Source organism: Camelus bactrianus, chromosome 33 (assembly GCF_048773025.1).
Source record: "Camelus bactrianus isolate YW-2024 breed Bactrian camel chromosome 33, ASM4877302v1, whole genome shotgun sequence".
In the NCBI taxonomy this organism is placed as follows: domain Eukaryota; kingdom Metazoa; phylum Chordata; class Mammalia; order Artiodactyla; family Camelidae; genus Camelus; species Camelus bactrianus.
Genome location: NC_133571.1, coordinates 12,331,869 through 12,350,633, shown reverse-complemented (window position 1 = coordinate 12,350,633; position 18,765 = coordinate 12,331,869). Strand labels below are relative to the sequence as shown.

The following is an 18,765-nucleotide window of genomic DNA, read 5'->3' as shown; positions in this document are numbered from 1 at the left end:
ACAATCAATTTTTTTTTTCCCCAAGAAATTTGGATTACCTCTTGTACTCCAGTTTGCTAGCCTCTGCTCCCAAGGGTCATATGTTGTGGCTGTGAAGTTGAGCAACTTAACCTTTCCAAGCTTCAATTTTCTCATCTGTAAAGTAAGGATAATAAAACCATCTGAGAATTGTGATGGTTAAATGAGATAATTCAAGTAAAGCTCTTAATGTCCACAAGAAGAAAAGACTTTTCTCCCAGACTTGAGTATTAGAATTCAATCTATAGTTTCTCTCTTTTGCTATGCCAAAAATAGGTCCAGGTCCTTTTCATTGGAAAATTCTACACAAGAGATAGCTAGGGCCAAACCAATAATATAAAATGTGGGGGAGATAGGTTAGAAACGTCCATGTTAATTTTTTTTTTAGAATATGAAAATGAATATATGTATGTATATGCATGACTGGGACATTGTGCTGTACACCAGAAATTGACACATTGTAACTGACTACTTCAATTAAAGATTTTGAAAAATTGAAGTATAGTTAATTTGCAGAGTTGTGTTTCAGGTGCACAGGAAAATGATTCAGCTACATACACACACACACACCCATTTTTTGTGGCCCTTGGGTGAGCTGAGGGTTTTTGCAAAGAAAAAAACACTTTCGGATTCTTTTCCACGATAAGAAACCTCCATATTTTTAATGGCAATTATATTGGGTTTGGAATTACTGACTTCTCTCTTGAATGGTCCTTGAAAGCCTATTGAAGCAGATTCCTCTCCACCTAAACATACTAATAAAAATAACTGACATACTGTGTGCCAGGTGCTGTTCTAATCATTTTACACAGTAATATTACCTCAGTCCTTGGAACCATTGAGTTAGGTGTCATTATTATCCCATTTTGTAAATAACTTGCCCAAGGTAGTACAGCTACAATGTTACGGAACCAGAACTCAAACTTAGATACACTGCAACTCCAGAGTTCGTGTTCTTATCTACTAGCCTATGGTGCTTCTGAAGCTGCTGGGGGCAGAGGTCTTTTGGGCTCGTGGTTGTAGCTTCGGGGCTACAACAGCGCTTGCTGTGTGGTCTGTTGAATGAGCAGAGGGACGGACAAAGAAGAAGCGCAGTTGTGCGATCTAAGGGATGTAGACTGGGCCCGGGAAGCAGGCGTGTTTCTGCAAACGCTCTCACCTGTCAGCCTGGGCGGTTCCAAACACAGCCACTTCCGGTCATGGCCCCGCCCCCCCGAGTCGCCGCCGTCTGTTTCGCGTTCAAGAAGTTTGTCCCCAGCGCCGAACCGTCTCCCCGCCCGCGCCGCTGCCATGGCGGCAGCTCCGCTGCTCTCCAAGGCCGAGTATCTGAAGCGTTACTTGTCTGGGGCAGATGCCGGCGTCGACGGGGGCCCTGAGTCCGGCCGCAAGCGTCGCAAAAAGCGGCCGAAGCCTGGCGGGTCCGGCGGCAAGGGGTGAGTTGGCCCCGGTGGCGCGGGGTCCGCGCGGTTCGCCGCCCCTCACTTTCCCAGCTCCGCCCTCGGCCCGGCTCTTTCTGGGCTCCTCGCCCGCGGCCCCGCTCTTCTGACTGCTCGCCAGACACTGTCTGAGCCCGGAGCCCGCTCAGGCCGCTCCTCGCGCTCCTGGGCAGGATCTTCGATGTGTTCAGGCCAGGCGGTAACTTTCACTACTCTTTTCCCGCCTTTGTAGCATTTCGTCAAAGGCGTAGAGAATGAATATTGTGCTCTGAGAATAATGGTGGAGCGAATTCAGAGGCTCTGGGCTTGGATATTTAGGGCCCAGAACCTGTCTGTGGGGTTCTCTAATCCCAAAGATTCTGGACCTGAGTCAGAGACCTGTGCTTACTTCCTGTTACTCTTACTTGTCCTCCTAACGATAAGATTTACACAGTTCTTGTCGTGCACCAGGCACCGTTCTAGGTACTTTAGACTTAAGTGAATTTACTTAAGCTTCATAACACGACCATGAAGTACATATTGTTGTTTTCCCCATTTTTCAAACGAGAAAACTTATGTGGCCCAGTGTGCTGCGTTGAATAGTGCCCTTTCCTCTCCAGTTGACCTCAGAACGTCAGAAAGTGACCTCATTTGGAAATAGGGTCTTTGCAGATGTAATTAAGGTAAAGTCATAGTGGGTTTGGATGGGTGCTAAATCCAGTATGACTGGTGTCCTTTTAAGATGAGGGAAATTTGGACACGGAAACAGGCATAGAGGAAAAACGACCATGTGAAGATGTAGGCTGAAACGCTAGTGAATGTATGCCACCACTAGCCAAGGTATGGCCAGGGCTACCAGAAGTTGGAAGAGTCAAGGAAAGCTCTTTCCCTAGAGCCTTTCTGGTGAGCATTCCCTTGCGGACACCTTGATTTCAGACTTGAAGCCTCCAGAGCTGTGAGAGAATACGTCTCTGCTGTTTTAAGCCACCCGATTCTTGATGCTTTGTTAGGCAGCCCTAGGAAACTAATATACCCAGTAAAGTCAAATAGTTCCAAAGAACTAATCCAGTTCCTTTCCTGGTTTGGTTGTGTTATTCATGCCTTTTGTCTTCCTGCCCCTCTGACTTGTGTGGATCCTTTGGAGGCAGTGCCATGTAATGAAATTAGCTTGAGTTTTGAAGCAACACTGATCAGAGTTTGCATCCTAGCTGTGCCATTTTTTGGGCTGTGTGGCTTTGCGCAAAATGTTTCATCTCTTTAAGCCTCAGTTTCTGTATCTTTAAAGTGAAAGTAATACTGAATGATATCACTTATATTAAATGGTTTTTGTGATTAGTGATTTTGGCTTTTCAAATAATAACTAATTACATCACGGTGGTCATTGTTATCATTTGGACTCATCCATCGTTTAACCATGTAACAAACACGTATTGAATACTTTTCTATGCCAATTACTGCAGGGTGTTGAGGATATCACTGTGAATGAGAGAGGCGTTGTCCCTCTTCCGATGGAGCTTATAGTTTAATGGGACTACAGCCTTTAAACAAACTAACAACCTGTTGATTTATTTCTTTTGTAATAAATGAAATGAAAGTATTCCAAGAATGTGTAACGGGTTCCTAGCTGGAAGGGATAAGGGGGAATGGTCAAATAGTCAAGTTAGGTATGCATGCTCAAGGAGGTTATATATGTGCTAGGTTTTAAAGAATGAGTAAGAGTTTCCCAGTAAAGAATGAGAAAGGTAGGTCAGGCAGAGGGAAGGAACTGGGTATGTGAAACTGATCTGAAAGAAATTTGGCTCATTCTAGGCACCAAAAGATGACCAGCGAGTAGTGAACTGAGGAGGCAGTGGTACCAGAGAAGTTGGCCGCATGGGCAAAGACTAGACCATGCAGGATCTTGTAGGATTTTGAGCTTTATCCTAAAACCAATAGGTTAAGTGTTTGTAGGCTGTTATCCAAGAGTGATTCTTCTCTTTTGATCTTTTATCTTTTCACATTTAGAATGCGGATTGTGGATGATGATGTGAGCTGGACTTCTATCTCCACCACTAAACTGGAAAAGGAGGAAGAGGAAGATGATGGGGATTTGCCTGTGGTATGTATCTTTTGAGGCTGTGAGGACTTTGAAATCCAAGCTTCTCAATCTTGACTCCCAATGCAGGGTAGATTTATGAAGGGGAAAGTTGAGGGCAGAGAAGAGGTGACATTTTCTAAGAACTATTTTAAAATAATCTTCTTTGATGATGCCTGTACAGTCTTTGTTTTAGAGGATCCATCAGCTTAGATATGGGAACTAATCACAGAGAGAGGCAGGACTCCTCAGTGTCAGTGATAGAGCCATGATTAGAGTTAGCCATGGTTCAATTTGTTGGAATCTACTTCAGAAACAATGCACAATTTCAATCATAGGAAACTTTTTATTCACTCTCTTTGTTCATTGATTCAGCTAAGCTTTAAAATTGTATACCCTGAGTACTGGAGATATGTAAATTAACAGAACACAGTGTCTATACTTTAGAGGTCATACCCTAGAATGAAAGACCGAGTTTCAAATAATTTGAGCCATATGATAAATGTAGGAGATGTTGTTTACATATGCATCAAGTGCTATTAGAGCACAGGGAAGGTAGCACACTTTTTATTCCATTGGGAAATTCCACAAAGGATGTAAATATCTGAACTGAATTTCAAAGGATGAGTAAGAGCCAGGGGGTTAACAGCATAAGCAAATGAGTTAGTGTTGGTATCGTCATGGGACCTTTGCTCAGAATTGCTGAGAAACAAGGTGATGAAAAAGAGAGCTGTTGTTAGGGTGTATTATACTAAAAGGTTGTAAAGATGAGTTCCAGATAAGTATATTTAATGTTAATCCCCAGCATTTCTATAATAGGTCACTTAAAAGAAGATTTGTTAGTAATTAGATGGGAAATAGTGATCATAAGGAACCAGTATAATTTCAGTCAGAATGAATTACTGAAGCCTGATTAATATTTACAATATTTGTTGTTATATTTTATTTTTATAAAAGCAATTCATATTTATTATAGAATGTTTTGGAATTATAAGAAAGTTGAAAGTTTTAAAAAGAATATAATGATCACTTACTTATAATGTGACTATCCAGAGATAACAACTGCTAGCATTTGGATGCATCCGTCTTTAACTCATAGATTTTATTTATTAACTCATTATATTTTATTTACTTTTTAAAATATAATTCAGATCATACTGTACATATGATTATGGAGCCTGCTTTTTCATTTAATAATATGTTAGCAATACTTCAATAAGACTTTAAAATATTCTTTGAGAATGTGACTTTTAATGGTTGCATAGTAGTTCAATGTACATATTAATTTAACCTGTCCTGTTATTAGACATACGAGTTGTTTCCGGCTCTAATTAGCATCTTAGACCTAAATCGTTGTAGGAGTCTGTTTATTTCTTTATTCTCATGAAGTGAAATTAGTAGGTTGGAGAGAATGATCCCTTTTGAGCTCTTTCCCACATTGCTTTCCAAAAGGCGGTACTAGTTTACACTCCCACTAGAGGTATATGCGAACGCCAGTTTCCCCATTTCTTCATCAATACTGGAGCATTATTAGCATTAATAAAAACAACAGCAAACTTATGCCAATTTGGCAGGTGAACCAGTGGTATCCTGTGTCTTTGAAAAATAGTGAAATGAATAATTTTTTATTTGTTCATTGGACATTTGTGTTTTATGAATTTCTTGTATTTGTCCATTTTTTAGAAAATTGGAATTTTAATTTTTTCCCTTGATTTATTTGCTATTTGTGTAACAATAATATCTCTTTTACATGTCGTAAGTATATTTTATCATTTGCTTTTTCATTTATAATAGTTTTTGATATTTTAGTGTCTTAATTTTTATATAGTCAACTCTATTAATTCTCCTTTATAGTGTTGCCTTTTGCTCTTATCATTGTCCTAGAACGGAAACAAGGGAAGCTTTAGCCTCACTGGTCTCTATGCTGGTTAAAACAGATCTTGATTATTAAATTCACTTTCGTTACTGCAAGATCAGCACCACCATTAGTAATGGTAAAATAATTAGGACAACCACAGTAGCAGTGGGAGCGCAAGAGTAATAGGTATAATTTACCATGTACTGAGCTCTGCTGAGCTTACATGAATTATCTCATTGAATCCTCATAGCAATCCTTTGATCGTACTTTTGCAAATGAGGAAATTGAGGCTTAGAATATTTTGCCAAAGGTTACACAAAGTATATTACAAATACAAAATATTAAGTAACAAAGCTGGGATTTAGATCTCTATTCATCTTGCTTTAAGCTTGTGTTTTTAATGCCCAGTGAGAGACCTCAAAACTAGATTATGTGAAGAATGATGATAGGATCTTGGGGGAAGAGAAGAAGTAGAGGGGAATTATGACCTGGGTTAGAAATACAGTTCTGCCACTTGCTATCGTTTAACACTGAGAAAAAGTTACTTCACTTCTCTGAGCTCTTTAGTAATGTGGAGCCTTTCTTTGTGGGGTTTTTGTGTCGATTGAATAAGAGAAGCACAAAACACAGTGCCTTGCACATAGTTGCTCCTCTATATCTAGAATTTATTAAGCCAGCTATCTTTGAAGGGCTGTCATGTGGAAAGGGGATCTGTTGCTTCAGAGGTCAGAAACTAGGGTTGATGGGACGAAGTTACATGAAAGTAGATACGAGTCCAAAAAACGAAGAACTTTCTAGCCCCAAAATTTAGTGGTCTGCCTTGTAATATAACTAGTTCCCTGCCAGTGAAATGTTTCCCTGTCAGGGAGGGACTCGGTGAATGATCATTTATCAAGGATTCTATAGAGAACATTCCAGATTTGTTCGGGAATTTGGATGATACAAAGTATAGTTTTATCCCTTAAAGCATCTCTGATTCTGTGTACATCTTAACGAATTCTTTTGGTTGGATTCAAGAGAACCTATCATTATGACTGCTTACAATAAGAAAGCTTTCACAAAGAGCCCGAAGCCTTGATGAATGAAGGTATGACACAGAGCCTGCCTGTGTTTTCACTCTGAATGTAAACTAAGAAAGGGAAAAGAATTTAGTTTTTAACTTACAAGTGGCAGTTGTATACCTAGTAGGTTAATAAAAAAGGTTTGTAATGAAAGTAATTAACCTTGGAGGGAAATTGATTAGTCAGAGAAAGATCTATAATTAAACCATCCAGTGACAGTCATATGTTCATGGAGCAAACGTAACTGAGGACCACTATGTGTTTCTTCATGGTCATTTTGGGTCTGTGTGTGTCATGTATTTTTAGGAATGGGAATGGTCATAGCTTCAGGTCCCTGAGACATCAGTGCCCCTTGGCTGGATCCTGTGGGTTTCCTCAACATACTGCTCTCCCTCCACAGGTGGCTGAGTTTGTGGATGAGAGGCCAGAAGAGGTAAAGCAGATGGAAGTCTTTCGTTCAAGTGCCAAATGGAAGCTTCTGGGAGGTGAGTTCCAACAATAGATAAATCTGATTTTCCCATTTATAGAGGAAGCCTTTTTCTCTGTTCTACACTTTTCTTCTTAAAGGAATACATAGTTTGTTTTCTTATGTCATTGATCCTGAAGAATATAAGTGAAAAAGAATTCAGAACTTCTTGCAAGGTAGTAAGACTTGGAAACTGAGAAACCAAGTATTCCTCTTTCACTTATGTATTGGTATTAGGGTTTCTGAGGTTAGGAAGTGACTCCTTTGGGGGACTTTGAGCACCCGCTCCTCTCTGGCCAGAATAGGAGTGCACTTAGTATACAGGCAGGAGTTTGCAGGTATTTTCAAGAATCTGAGGAACAGAGTTTGGAGACTTCAGCAAGCTCTCTCCTCTCCCAGCATGAAGTAGTTCATGTATGTGCTAAGGACCAATGTTTTCTGTCCTTTTTCTTTATATTGGTAAATCTTTCATTGCTCTTCCCTTGAATTTTGGTATTTTACAGTGCATTATCCTCCACTTGCCCACTCTACATCCTCTCCCTAGGCCAATAATTTAACTCCCTATTTAGAACATTTTTTGAATTCTTGAAAATTAGACAGAAGGCATTTGTTATGTCTGGGCAGAAATGAGGCCTGGTCTTATTTACCTTAGTATTCCCACTGCCCAGTACCAGGAGAGGCTGTTAATAAATATTTCTTGAATTGCGAATAGATGTTTAATTCTTGTAGCCTACTGCTCTTTGCTAAATCATCACTGGGGACTTAGCAGTCATTTCCCCTTTTCCAAAAACTTAGTGGGTAGGTCTGCTTACTAAGACACAGACTTAGTCCCACTGAGTCACAGCCCTGGTCCCAGCAGTCATCTGGGCTCTGTGTGGCCAGTGGAAGGGAGCTGGTTTTCACTTGCTCTGTTCATTCCTCCATAAACACAGATCTTGTTTCTTGATAGTTGTTTAACTCCAATTTACCCTTGATACATGTTTGTTTTTCATACATGGAGGGTATAAGACTTTACTTCTAAACAGGATTTGTTCTCTCTGTGTTATATTTTGTGCCTTTAGTTTAATTATCCTACAATTCTGTTTAGAGAAAAATGCATAACAAAAGTGACAGTTGGCTATAGGTTAATAATCACTATGGCCTCAGTTAATTTTTAGTACATTATTATTATGTTTTATGAATGAAAACTTTATCACTATTCTTTTATCAGAATCCTGTTCACTCTTAATCTGTTACTTTTAGGCGTATCCTGTAGTTGTGTTTCCAGTGTTTTTCATAATCCTTTTTTCAGAGAGGATCTTCTGAACTTCTTATCTGTAGGCCTATGAAGTGGTACAGACGCACACACACACACACACACACACACACACACGAATAGTTCTTTTTCCATTTGCTTCACTGTTACTGGCCCATCCCCATTTGTTACTGGAAATATCCTCACTGATCTCTGACCCTTATTTCCTTTTTGTAAATATCATGGAATTTATCAACCTTATAGATTAATCATCAGGTATTCCACAGATGTCAGCATTTCTCTCTGGATGGATTCCAATCAGATAGGCCTGTTCCCCAAAGTAAAAGAGTTCACTTGGTTTAATTCATCCGTTTAACAGGTGTTCATTGGGGCCTGCTCAGCTTTTTTTTGTATTTGTGTTTTATTTGTTTTTGGAGCTCAGTGATAAGAACTAGAGGGAGAGGAGAGACTGGGTTTTGGAAATGACCTTATTTGCTATAAACATTTCATTCTGCTGTGCCTTTGAACATTGAAAGTCTCAAACTCTTTCCTTTGTGAAGATTATCATATGGACTCTGGAGTCAGATCTGGATTTGGATATTCATTCCGCCACTTATTAGCAGTATGATTTTGGCAATTTACTTTATCTTTCTGAGTATCAACTTCTCATCTATAAAATGAGTATAACTATTTATCTCCTAGGCTGCTTGTGAGAATTAGATGAGGTAATCTATATACAACATGGGCATGCAATAGGTGATCAGTAAATGCTGACCCTTCTTTCTTTCTCGTGCTCTCTCTGTCCCTAATAAGGAGCACGATGGCATGGATTAAATAGTTAACAGTATTTCATTTTGATGTGGCACAGATTCAGTCATTTTGCCTTTTGAAACAAGAGTGAGTGTAAACTATGAATTATCTATGCTCAGTATCAGTAGGTACCTCTGCTGAGGAGCTCTGCACAAATGAGGTTTTGGGAAGAGCACTGGATTGGGGGTTAGAAGACTGGGGTTCTAGCCTGTCGCTTCATCTTAATAGGTGTGACCCTAGGTAAGGTATCACTCAGCTTCTTAGAGTGTCTGTTTTTATGTCTGTAAAATAAGGATATATGCCCTGCTTACCTTACAGTGTGTTTAATATGGAAAATATATTTAGAATGCTTTGCAGATTTACGACTTGTTAGGCAAATAGGAGAGATTATTCTCAAGGTATTGTTGAGTGCTGGCTTACTACCCCTAAGTAAAAGAGTTGTACAGACCGTTTGGGCTTTCTGAGTAGTTTTGAGATGTGTGCTGCTGGGACATCTTTTGAAACTTTGATTCCTGGGGGTGAACAGAGCATTTGTGGGAATCTGACTCTTTGTTATTTGTGTTTAGGCCACAATGAAGATTTACCTTCATACAGACATTTCCATCATGACAGCCCAGATCCGTCTCCTCCAAGGAGGGTCCGCCATGACACCCCGGATCCATCTCCTCCAAGGAAGGTCCGTCATGACACCCCGGATCCATCTCCTCCAAGGAGGATCTGTCATGACACCCCAGATTCGTGTCCTCCAAGGAGGGTCCGTCACGACACCCCGGATTCATCTCCTCCAAGGAGAGTCTGTCACGACTCCCCAGCTCCTTCTCCTCCTAGAAGGGTTCGTCATGATTCCCCAGATCTGTCTCCCCCCAGGAGGCCCCATCATGACTCAGAACCATCTCCCCTGAGGAGGGCCCGTCATGATTCACTGGATCCTTCTCCCCTCAGGAAGCCTCATCGTCATTCTTCAGGTGTATCTCCTAGGAGGGCCCGTCATGACACACCAGATCCATCTCCTCCTAGGAGAACCCACCATAGTTCCTCAGATAGCTCTCCCCCAAAGAGGGCCTGTAACAGCTTCCCTGACACAGTTCAACCTAGAAGGACTCTTGACTCTGTGGACACATCACAGCTCAGGAGGGCCCGTCATGATTCCCCTGATTTGGCTTCTAATGTTCCTCCTTCACTGCCCAGAACCCAAAGCAGCAAAGCCCCAGAAAGAGCCTCTAGCAAAACTTCTCCACATTGGAAAGGGCCAGGACCCTCTCATCCCTCACTCCCAAAGAACAGCAAATATGACTATGACTCGGACCTCTCTCCTCCACGAAAAAAGCAAGCAAGGTCCCAGTCTGGAAGTAAGCAGCATGATTCTAAAGGTGAGCGTTTGATTGCCCGTAAGAGGGACTTACTCCCTAGGTGCTTTCTTTTGGACTTCTTAGTTGCTCTATTAGATATTTGTGGTCTTTAGAAATGAGAATGGGGTTTTGGAGAAGTTTAAAAACTGTAGGGAAATGGTGAGAGATTGGGCTGAGGAGAGTTAAAAATTCCTAGTAGCAGGGAGGATATCTTTATGTATCCTTTTGTTTATTCTTTCCACCCTGTATAAAAGTACTGCGCGTCTGCTGCAGAAACTTTAGAATGTATAGAAATATGTAAAGAAATAGAAAAAGGTCATACAAAATTCTGTTATTCTGAGACAGTCACTGCTGGTGTTGTAACCAGTGTTCTTTTAGCCTTTTTTAAAAATTTATTTTGGCTGTAGTTGAGACTTGTCTGTGCAGTAAATGCATATTGCATGTATGGTCTCGCCTGGTGTTTTCACTCGCTCATGTCATAAAACATCTCTGTTAATATAGTTTTTGTTGGTGTTCTGTTACATAGAATTACTTAACCATTTCCCTAATATTGCATATTTTAGGTTATTTCTAAGTTTTTGATTTTGTAACGAACATCTTTATACATAAACTGTTGCCCTATTCGGGATTTTTACCTACTTCTAGATAGATTTCCTAGAAACTGAAGTAACTTCTAGTTATGCTTCCTAGGAAACTAAGTAGAAATTGATTTACTGGGTCAGAGGGTTCTATATTTTTGAGACTATTTTAAGACTATTTCAGATTGCTTTTGGGGAGGTGTTTTTTGATGCTTATGTCTGCAACTCAAGCCTGTGAGGTGAAATTTGTTTATCTTTTTTTTTTTAATTGAAGTACAGTCAGTTTACAATGTATCTATTTCTGGTGTACAGCATGTTTCAGTCATAAATGTACATACATATATTCCTTTTCATATTCTTTTTCATTATAGGTTACTAAAAGGTATTGATTATAGTTCCCTGTGCTATACAGTAGAAACTTGTTGTTTATCTATTTTATATACAGTAGTTAGTATCTGCAAATCTCGAACTTCCAATTTATCCTTTCCCACCCATTCTCTTCCCCCCCCTTTTCTGGTAACTGTAAGTTTGTTTATTCTACCTTTTGTTCTAGGTACCGTTTTAATTTTTAAGTTCAAATACATTGTTATCTTTTAGTCTGAGGACACAGTATATTCTAGGTAGTCTTAACATTTACCACAGCACTGAGATCTGAGTGCAGTTTGTTTGCCCCTTCTGTGTGTGGGTAAATATGGCACAGATGAGTATGCTGAGATCTCACATAGCAGTCACAGTCACTAGTAACTCGGGAGTAGAACTCCACATCCTGCCTGTGGGTTTTAAAAGTTGTCTCTGACTTTGATCTTCTCCCCAGGCATTTGTACTTGCATTTAGGTTGATGATGGTTCCTCATGAGAGGACTCAATGAATATTGAAGGTTAGCCTGGTAAATTCTTGTTTTAGATTCTGCCAAGGGGACTAAAGATGTTATTCTTCAATTTCTAGGCTCTTCCCCCAGCCATAGGAAATTTCATACAAGTTCTTCACCCAGAAGATCTCAGAGTCACAAATTGGACTCTTCTTCCTACCCAGGTGACAGTCGGAAAGCCTCTGATTCAGATCTTTCTCCTCCACGGCAGAAACAAAGTTCAGGGCACCGGGATTCTGATTCAGATCTGTCACCTCCACGGAACAGACCTAGGCACCGGAGCTCTGATTCTGACCTCTCTCCACCGAGGAGGAAACAGAGGGCCAAATCTTCTGATTCCGATCTGTCTCCACCTCGAAGGAGTCAGCCTCTGGGAAAGAAGGTAGAAATTTTCAGGAGCCATATCTTTTTTTAGAGTAATTCTTGTCTTCTAGCTTTTCTCAGAGGTCCCAGAGGAGGAAGAGGTATCTCTTAGTGGTACAGTAAACCTAGCTCAGAGGACCTCTTTTCTTCTCTCTAAAGGCAGGAAGGACTGCATGTAGCCCAGCCCAGATGAACTTGCAAATACCAGATTTCCTAAATAGCTTCTGCCTTTATATCCTCTTAGTTTCACAAATCTCATTTTAATAAGTCCACAGAAACTTCTGTTTTCTTATGAATAAACTGAGAACTGTAGTTTACAGAGTGGAGTTAGGAGCACAAACCTTGTGTCAAACCTGTCACGTATTTGAATCCGACTTCTTCTGTGTACTATCTGTGAGATACGAGGAAAATACATACTGTCTCTAATCTCAGCTTCTTCATCTTTAAAATGTGCACATTAGTAGTACATACTTTATAAGGTTCTTGTGAGAATTAAATGAGTTAGTGTAAGTGAAACTCTTAGCACAGTGCCTGGGACAAAGTAAGTGTTTAGTGTAAGCAATTTACTGTCATAAATTGGACTGTAGGTCTCTATATCCAGAGCTTAAAGAGAGGCACTTAAAATATAAAACTACTTTTAGAAATCGTATCATCTGAGAAGTCAGTATTTTGTATTATTTTAAATCTATGATGAAGCCTGAATTAGCAAAAAAAAGTCCTCATGAATCCTGAGTAATTGTGTTGTACAGGACATCAGTACTAGTAAAGGAATTATTCCAGTGAGTTAGGAGACAAAACGGTAGAGCCTGAGGTGTGCACTTTTCCTCCAACACAGACTTTTCAGGTGAGTCTCCCCAAAGCCCACGTAGGCCTTGTAAAGGGTAGACCAGCCCGCCCCTAACCCGGGAAGGGCAGTTTTCTTCCGGGGAACAGAGTGAGGTCTGTGTTTTGACTGGACCCCCTGACGTTTTATGTGTCTGTTTACTCTGTGGACAATTTAATATTAATCAAATTTAGCACGTTACTTAAGCATTTAATTGTATGCATCAATTGTGGGTTGGTTTGTTATCTTTCTATAGAGTGGACTTTAGTAAAAATGTTTTGATTTGGTCATATCTTGTCATTATTCTGAAATATATCCAAGATCTAACGATCTTAGATTGGCTTGACCTTGTGATTTAAATGGAATTTTTACCAGTGTTGGTCTCTACTGGAGGACTTAAGAGCTTGGTACGGTTTCTGATCAGGTGACCTGAGAGTGAGTCTTTGTGTGTGCGGTGAACATGCTGAAAAGTCAGAAGCACAGATTCTTAGCCTTCCCTTCAGTATCCTGTTGGTCTGTGTTTCTGTTTACTCTTAAACTTGACAGTACTATTAATTTTCCATGAAATTCAGCTTTATTTCTTCTTTTCTATTTTGTGAATCTTGTTGAAAGTGAGAACATAAAGCTAGAGTTTTTGGTTTGGTTATTGCCGATCACCAGACAGAAGTGTACATAACTGTGTACCTACACCCGTGGAGCCTGCTGCTGCGTCGTCTCGTTAACGCTGGATGCTCCCTTTTCCATTGCATAGGCTGCGCACATGTACTCTGGGGCTAGAACTGGGTTGGTGTTAACTGACATACAGCGAGAGCAGCAGGAGCTTGAGAGACGGGACCAAGAAACCGTGGCATTTGAAGGTAAAAATGTGACAGTGCAGAGGCCAGTCAAGACTCATGTAGCTTTTATTTTTTTAACGTAGCTTATTCTACCTGATATTTAAAACTTTTAATTGCTATCAAATTTCATTTCTGGTTTTATGCATTATTTTAACTTCTCATTGGGCCCAAGTGGTTCTTTTCCTTCTTGAAAAATGTTTTTAGGCTCATCACCAATATACACTTAGATATTGGTAGGAACTACATGTAGTCTGGCTGTGAAAGTTCTTATCCAGCATCAGAATCCCAGGTGGTTGATTTCAGCTGTTAGAATATACTAATTTCTGATTTTGATAACTGGTGTTTATCTTTAAAAATATGATTTTCCTTTGCAGCTGAATTCCAATATGCTGAAACTGTATTTCGAGATAAGTCTGGTCGGAAAAGGAATTTGAAACTGGAACGTTTAGAGCAGAGGAGAAAAGCAGAGAAGGATTCGGAGAGAGATGAGCTGTATGCTCAGTGGGGAAAAGGGTAAGAGAACCACGGAAAGGGAAAGCAAGACGGCAGTGACTGGAGGCAGTCATTTCTATATTCTTTTGACCAGTTAGTTCATTGTTCTGCCTTCAGAGCTGTTTTCAGGTATGGGAACTTCAGTGTGCTCAGTCTCTTTCTAAGGTCCTGACATATTCCACACTCCCAGTTAGTATTCTAGGAATTTTACGCTTTTCAGTATTTGGCCTAGGCTGCTGGAAGGAGGAGGTTCTCCAAGTGTAGCAGGCCAGTCCATCTCAGCCTAAGAGTGGAAACGTTAAATAGCATAGCAGACACTCCTGGTTCTTTTTGTCCAGGCTTGCCCAGAGCCGGCAGCAGCAACAAAATGTGGAGGATGCAATGAAGGAAATGCAGAAGCCTTTGGCCCGCTACATCGATGATGAAGATCTGGATCGGATGCTGAGAGAGCAAGAAAGAGAGGGGGACCCCATGGCCAACCTTATCAAGAAGAGTAAGGCCAAGGAGAACAAGAATAAGAAAGGTGAACCTTCTGGGGATCATCAGAGATAGAGGTGACTTACGTGAAGAGGGAGAACCATTAGGTTATGATACATAGCTACGTGCAAGGAAGGCTTCCCTGTACAATTTCAGAGTCCTTGTATTTGGGAATTTAGGTTTAACTCAATAGAAATTTCTGTATTAAATAATGTTTCCCCCTGCCATCCAGCTCTGAATTGAATTATATAGGGAACTAACTTTTCTCTCCTCTCCCCTGTCATTAGTGAGACCTCGCTACAGTGGCCCAGCACCTCCTCCCAACAGATTCAATATCTGGCCTGGATATCGCTGGGATGGAGTGGACAGGTGAGCCCGAGTGTTTGCTACAGTTTGTTTTCTCTCCCATCTAACCCTAACCTTCCCTAACTGTTGTCCAATTATTCTACACTCTGCCTCATTCTCTACTCCAATCACAAGGTTAATAATATGCAGTTTGCTTGCTTCTGTTTTTCAGTTCCATTTCCCATGCATAGAACATGCCACTTCTTCCTTTTATCCCTTTTTGAAGCTTTTTAAAGCTCTGGACAAGCAGCTCAGGTGGCCAGATAAGAGACCCTTTGTTTTTGACATTGGTCATGTCTAAAGGTTTAGAGGGGATGAGTGAGGGGTGCTAGTCTCTAGCCTTCTCTGTGTTGTATCTTTAAATGTAGCCCTTGAACCTTTTCTCCACTGCCTTAGGAGTGAGTTATTGTAATGTCTCCCTGACGCCTACCACCTTATCTGTTCACCTACCTGCATCTGTACCCATATACACTAGCTTCCTGCCTGTTGTCATGGGTGAACTATATGTGCTGCTATGCAAAGTCACGTTAGATCCTGTCTCTTGCTGCTAAAGGACGTTGTTCTAGCATCTAGCACGGTCACTCTCAAACTTTGTGATCTCAAGACCCTTTTACACTCTTAAAACTTATTGAGGACCCAAAAACTTTTGTTTATCTGGATTATATCTGTTAATACTTACATATTAGAAATTAAACTAAGATGTTTAAAGAGTATTTAATATTTTTTTTAAGAAAGCTACTACATTAGCTTAATTACCCTATTTTTAAAGAAAAATACATTTTCCAAACCAAAAAAAAAGTGAGAAGAGTAGCATTGATTTACATTTTTGCAAATCTCAGTGTCTGGGCTAATAGTAGACATCAGAATGTTTGTTTCAACTAGTTTATTGTGTTTTTCAGCTCTCAAGTTTCCGCTTAACATATTTCTCTGTTGAGATTCCCCACCCATTCATTCATTATGAGCCATTTTATTCTTCCTTGAGTATTTATAATTGGTGCTTTGAAGTCCTGTCTGCTAATTGCAGCATTTAAGTTATCTCAGGGTTGGTTTCTATTCGTAGTTTATTCTTGAGTGTGATCACCTTTTACTGTTTTTCTGTACATGTCTGGCCATTTTTAAATGTATACTGAACATTATGAATGATACATTGTGGAAACTTTGAATTCTCTTGTGGATGGATTAACAGCAGCTCTACATTTTAGATAAGTGAAGCATGATAGCAGTCATATGAAGGATTTGAAAGGCACAGATTTGGAAGTAGAGAGACAAGATGCAAGGTTGTTGCAGTAGGCTAAAGGTGATGGAGGTCTGAGCCATGGCAGTGGTGGTAAGAATGGAGAGAGAAGAAAGTGGAAAATTGGTTAAATGATAAAGTGGCAGGACCTGGGGACTGATTTGGTGAGAGGGAGAAATCACTGGATTTGGCGTTAATGACTTAAAAGAGAGCTGACTCTGTAGCATAGTGAAATGCAAGCCAGGTTCTAATGTGTTAAGGAGTGAATTAAAAATAAGAAAAAGGTATAGACAGTAAATACAGGCTCTTTCAAGAAGTTTATATAAGAAGATAGAATACGTGGTATTAGAAGGGAATTGAGGTCCACTCCTTGAAGTTCACCCCTGTATTGTCTTCCGTGACACCCTACTTCTGGTTATTTTCTCTTATTCTTGGCCACCTTTCTGAACTTCTCTTACTCTTTGTCCTCCTTCAGTGTTTCTCAGGGCTCCATCTGTAACCCTTAGCTGTTCTCAGTCCACGTGCTCTCTCTGGCCGAATCTTGTCTAGTACACCTTCAGTTACCAGCTATATGTACATGATTCCCGAATCTATAGACTCCAGCCTGGAGTATTTAGCTACACATTGGATTTCTCTATCGGTATGTGCTTGTGGCACCTTAAGTGCAATGTGTTCAATGCTGAACTCATCAGCTTCCCCTACTCTAAAGCTGCTCCTACTTTTGTGTTCTGTCCTGGTTAGTGGCAGCCTCATTCATCTGGTCGCTGAAATTGTTAACCTGTGAGTCAAGCTTGCCTCCTCCCCCTCTGCTCTTACATACCTTATCAACCGCTGTGTTACGTCCTTCTGTGTTTTCTCTCTGTCCCTCTTTTTTATCATCGCTTTCATCATCTGTTGCTTGGACAATGCAGTAACTTTCCTGCCTCCAGTCTCCTCCAGAGTGACCTCTTTGAAATGCGGTTTATGTTCCTGCTTTAAATTTATTCCTAATAGATGAAATCTAAGCTTTTTACCATGGCCCGCGGAGCTCATTATGATTTGGCCTCTGCTACCTTCCTAACTTTGTTCATGCTGCCCCCTTTTCATACTTTAGGCTCCAGCCATACCAGTTTGCCTTTGGTTCCCTGCATGTACCAGGCTGTCTTTATTCTTGTGCCTTTGCTCTTGTTGCTTGTGCTGTGCTGTCTCCTGAAGCGCCCTCCTGATCCTTCTGGCCCTCTCGTTAACTCTGTCTTTTCCGACTCAGTGTAGGAGTCCCCTCTATGAAGCCTTTCCTGACCATTCTTGTTCATCCCCTTCCCAAGTTGAGTAAGATCCCCATTCTGCTTCCATGATACCCAGTGCGTATTTCTATCCTAATTTATGCTTTTTGTTTTAATTATTTGTTTAGATGTCAGTCTCCTCCACTGATCTGTGAGTTCATCAGGTCAGGTGCTATGTCATATTCGTTTTCATGACTCAGTGCCTAGCGTATATTAAGAATTCACTAAATGTTTGTGTAATGACTCATGTAAGATGTAGACATGAGTTGAGAGTGAGTTGAGCTTTTAGAGAGTGGTAAATGTTTGAAACAGCTGCCAAGGAGTGGGAGAATGATCTGAACAAGGACTGATAAGAGGGTGATTATGGATTTTGTCTTTTTGATTCTGTTGCTTTTCTTAAATATTTTCACAAGACTGCATTACTTTCCTGTTTTCTCATTAGACTGTGAACTCTTTTTTCAAAAATAAATGTTCAGTTCAGGATTCTGGCTGATTAGTATCTCTTGATTGCAGATCCAATGGATTTGAACAGAAGCGCTTTGCCAGGCTTGCCAGCAAGAAGGCGGTGGAGGAACTTGCCTACAAGTGGAGTGTTGAGGATATGTAACTTTTCTGAGGCTGTGGGGGTGGCTGTGGGTTGTTTTAGTGGACGCAGAGCAGCCAGACATCCAGCTGTAACAGTCCTCTGTGCTAATAATCAGGGCCCGCACAGACCAGCGACTTGCTGAATGCCAGTTGTGACCACAGAAGGATATTTGAGATGTGATGTTTGGACTGAGGCACCTGTACTTCTCAGGTGTGCTGACACTGCCTGTTGCTGGCTTTCAGAGGAAGCATTGATTTCTCAGTGTCCCAGGGTTTGTTCTTGGTTAGGGTATTTCTTTTTTAATAAACATACATTTATTTTTTTAAAATAATTTTCTTAATTGGATATTCTATTTTTGAGAAGAATACAAGCTAATATTGAACCCCCAGGGATCTTGGAGGGTGATGGTTGGATTTGTCATTAATCTAGGAAGCAGTATGAGTAAAAACTTTACCAGTGATAGATCCTTCCTCTTAGAAAATAAGAATTATTGCTAAACTAGACTTAGGAATAGATGGCTATTTGGAGACTTGGTGTATGATAGAGGTAGTATCACAGGTTAGGAAGAGATGGATAATGGTGCTTAGAAAATTAGAGTATTATATGGACAGAAACA

General features: G+C 40.4%; 1 protein-coding gene across 2 annotated transcripts; it reads left to right on the top strand.

Annotated features, from left to right (window-relative positions):
• The first annotated feature begins 1,247 nt into the window (after window positions 1-1,247).
• On the top strand, window positions 1,248-18,480 carry BUD13 (BUD13 homolog). Of its 2 annotated transcripts, none has more exons than XM_010953513.3 (10): window positions 1,248-1,451; window positions 3,438-3,531; window positions 6,827-6,911; window positions 9,503-10,306; window positions 11,896-12,113; window positions 13,669-13,774; window positions 14,128-14,266; window positions 14,584-14,768; window positions 15,010-15,091; window positions 18,077-18,480. In XM_010953513.3, the coding sequence occupies exons 1-10, from the start codon at window positions 1,309-1,311 to the stop codon at window positions 18,168-18,170; spliced, it is 1,950 nt and encodes a 649-aa protein (XP_010951815.2). In that variant the 5' UTR covers window positions 1,248-1,308; the 3' UTR covers window positions 18,171-18,480. The 2 variants fall into 2 exon arrangements, with proteins under 2 accessions (XP_010951815.2, XP_010951813.2); XM_010953511.3 differs by having other exon boundaries at window positions 1,250-1,451; window positions 11,809-12,113.
• Window positions 18,481-18,765: the final 285 nt, after the last annotated feature.

What these genes read in the sequence shown, in the direction of transcription:
- BUD13 (XM_010953511.3), top strand. Translation starts at nt 1,309, where the DNA reads ATGGCGGCAGCTCCGCTGCTCTCCAAGGCCGAGTATCTGAAGCGTTAC. An exon ending in GGCGGGTCCGGCGGCAAGGG is followed by an intron (nt 1,452 to 3,437) that starts GTGAGTTGGCCC and finishes TTTCACATTTAG; the next exon opens with AATGCGGATTGTGGATGATG. An exon ending in ATGATGGGGATTTGCCTGTG is followed by an intron (nt 3,532 to 6,826) that starts GTATGTATCTTT and finishes CTCCCTCCACAG; the next exon opens with GTGGCTGAGTTTGTGGATGA.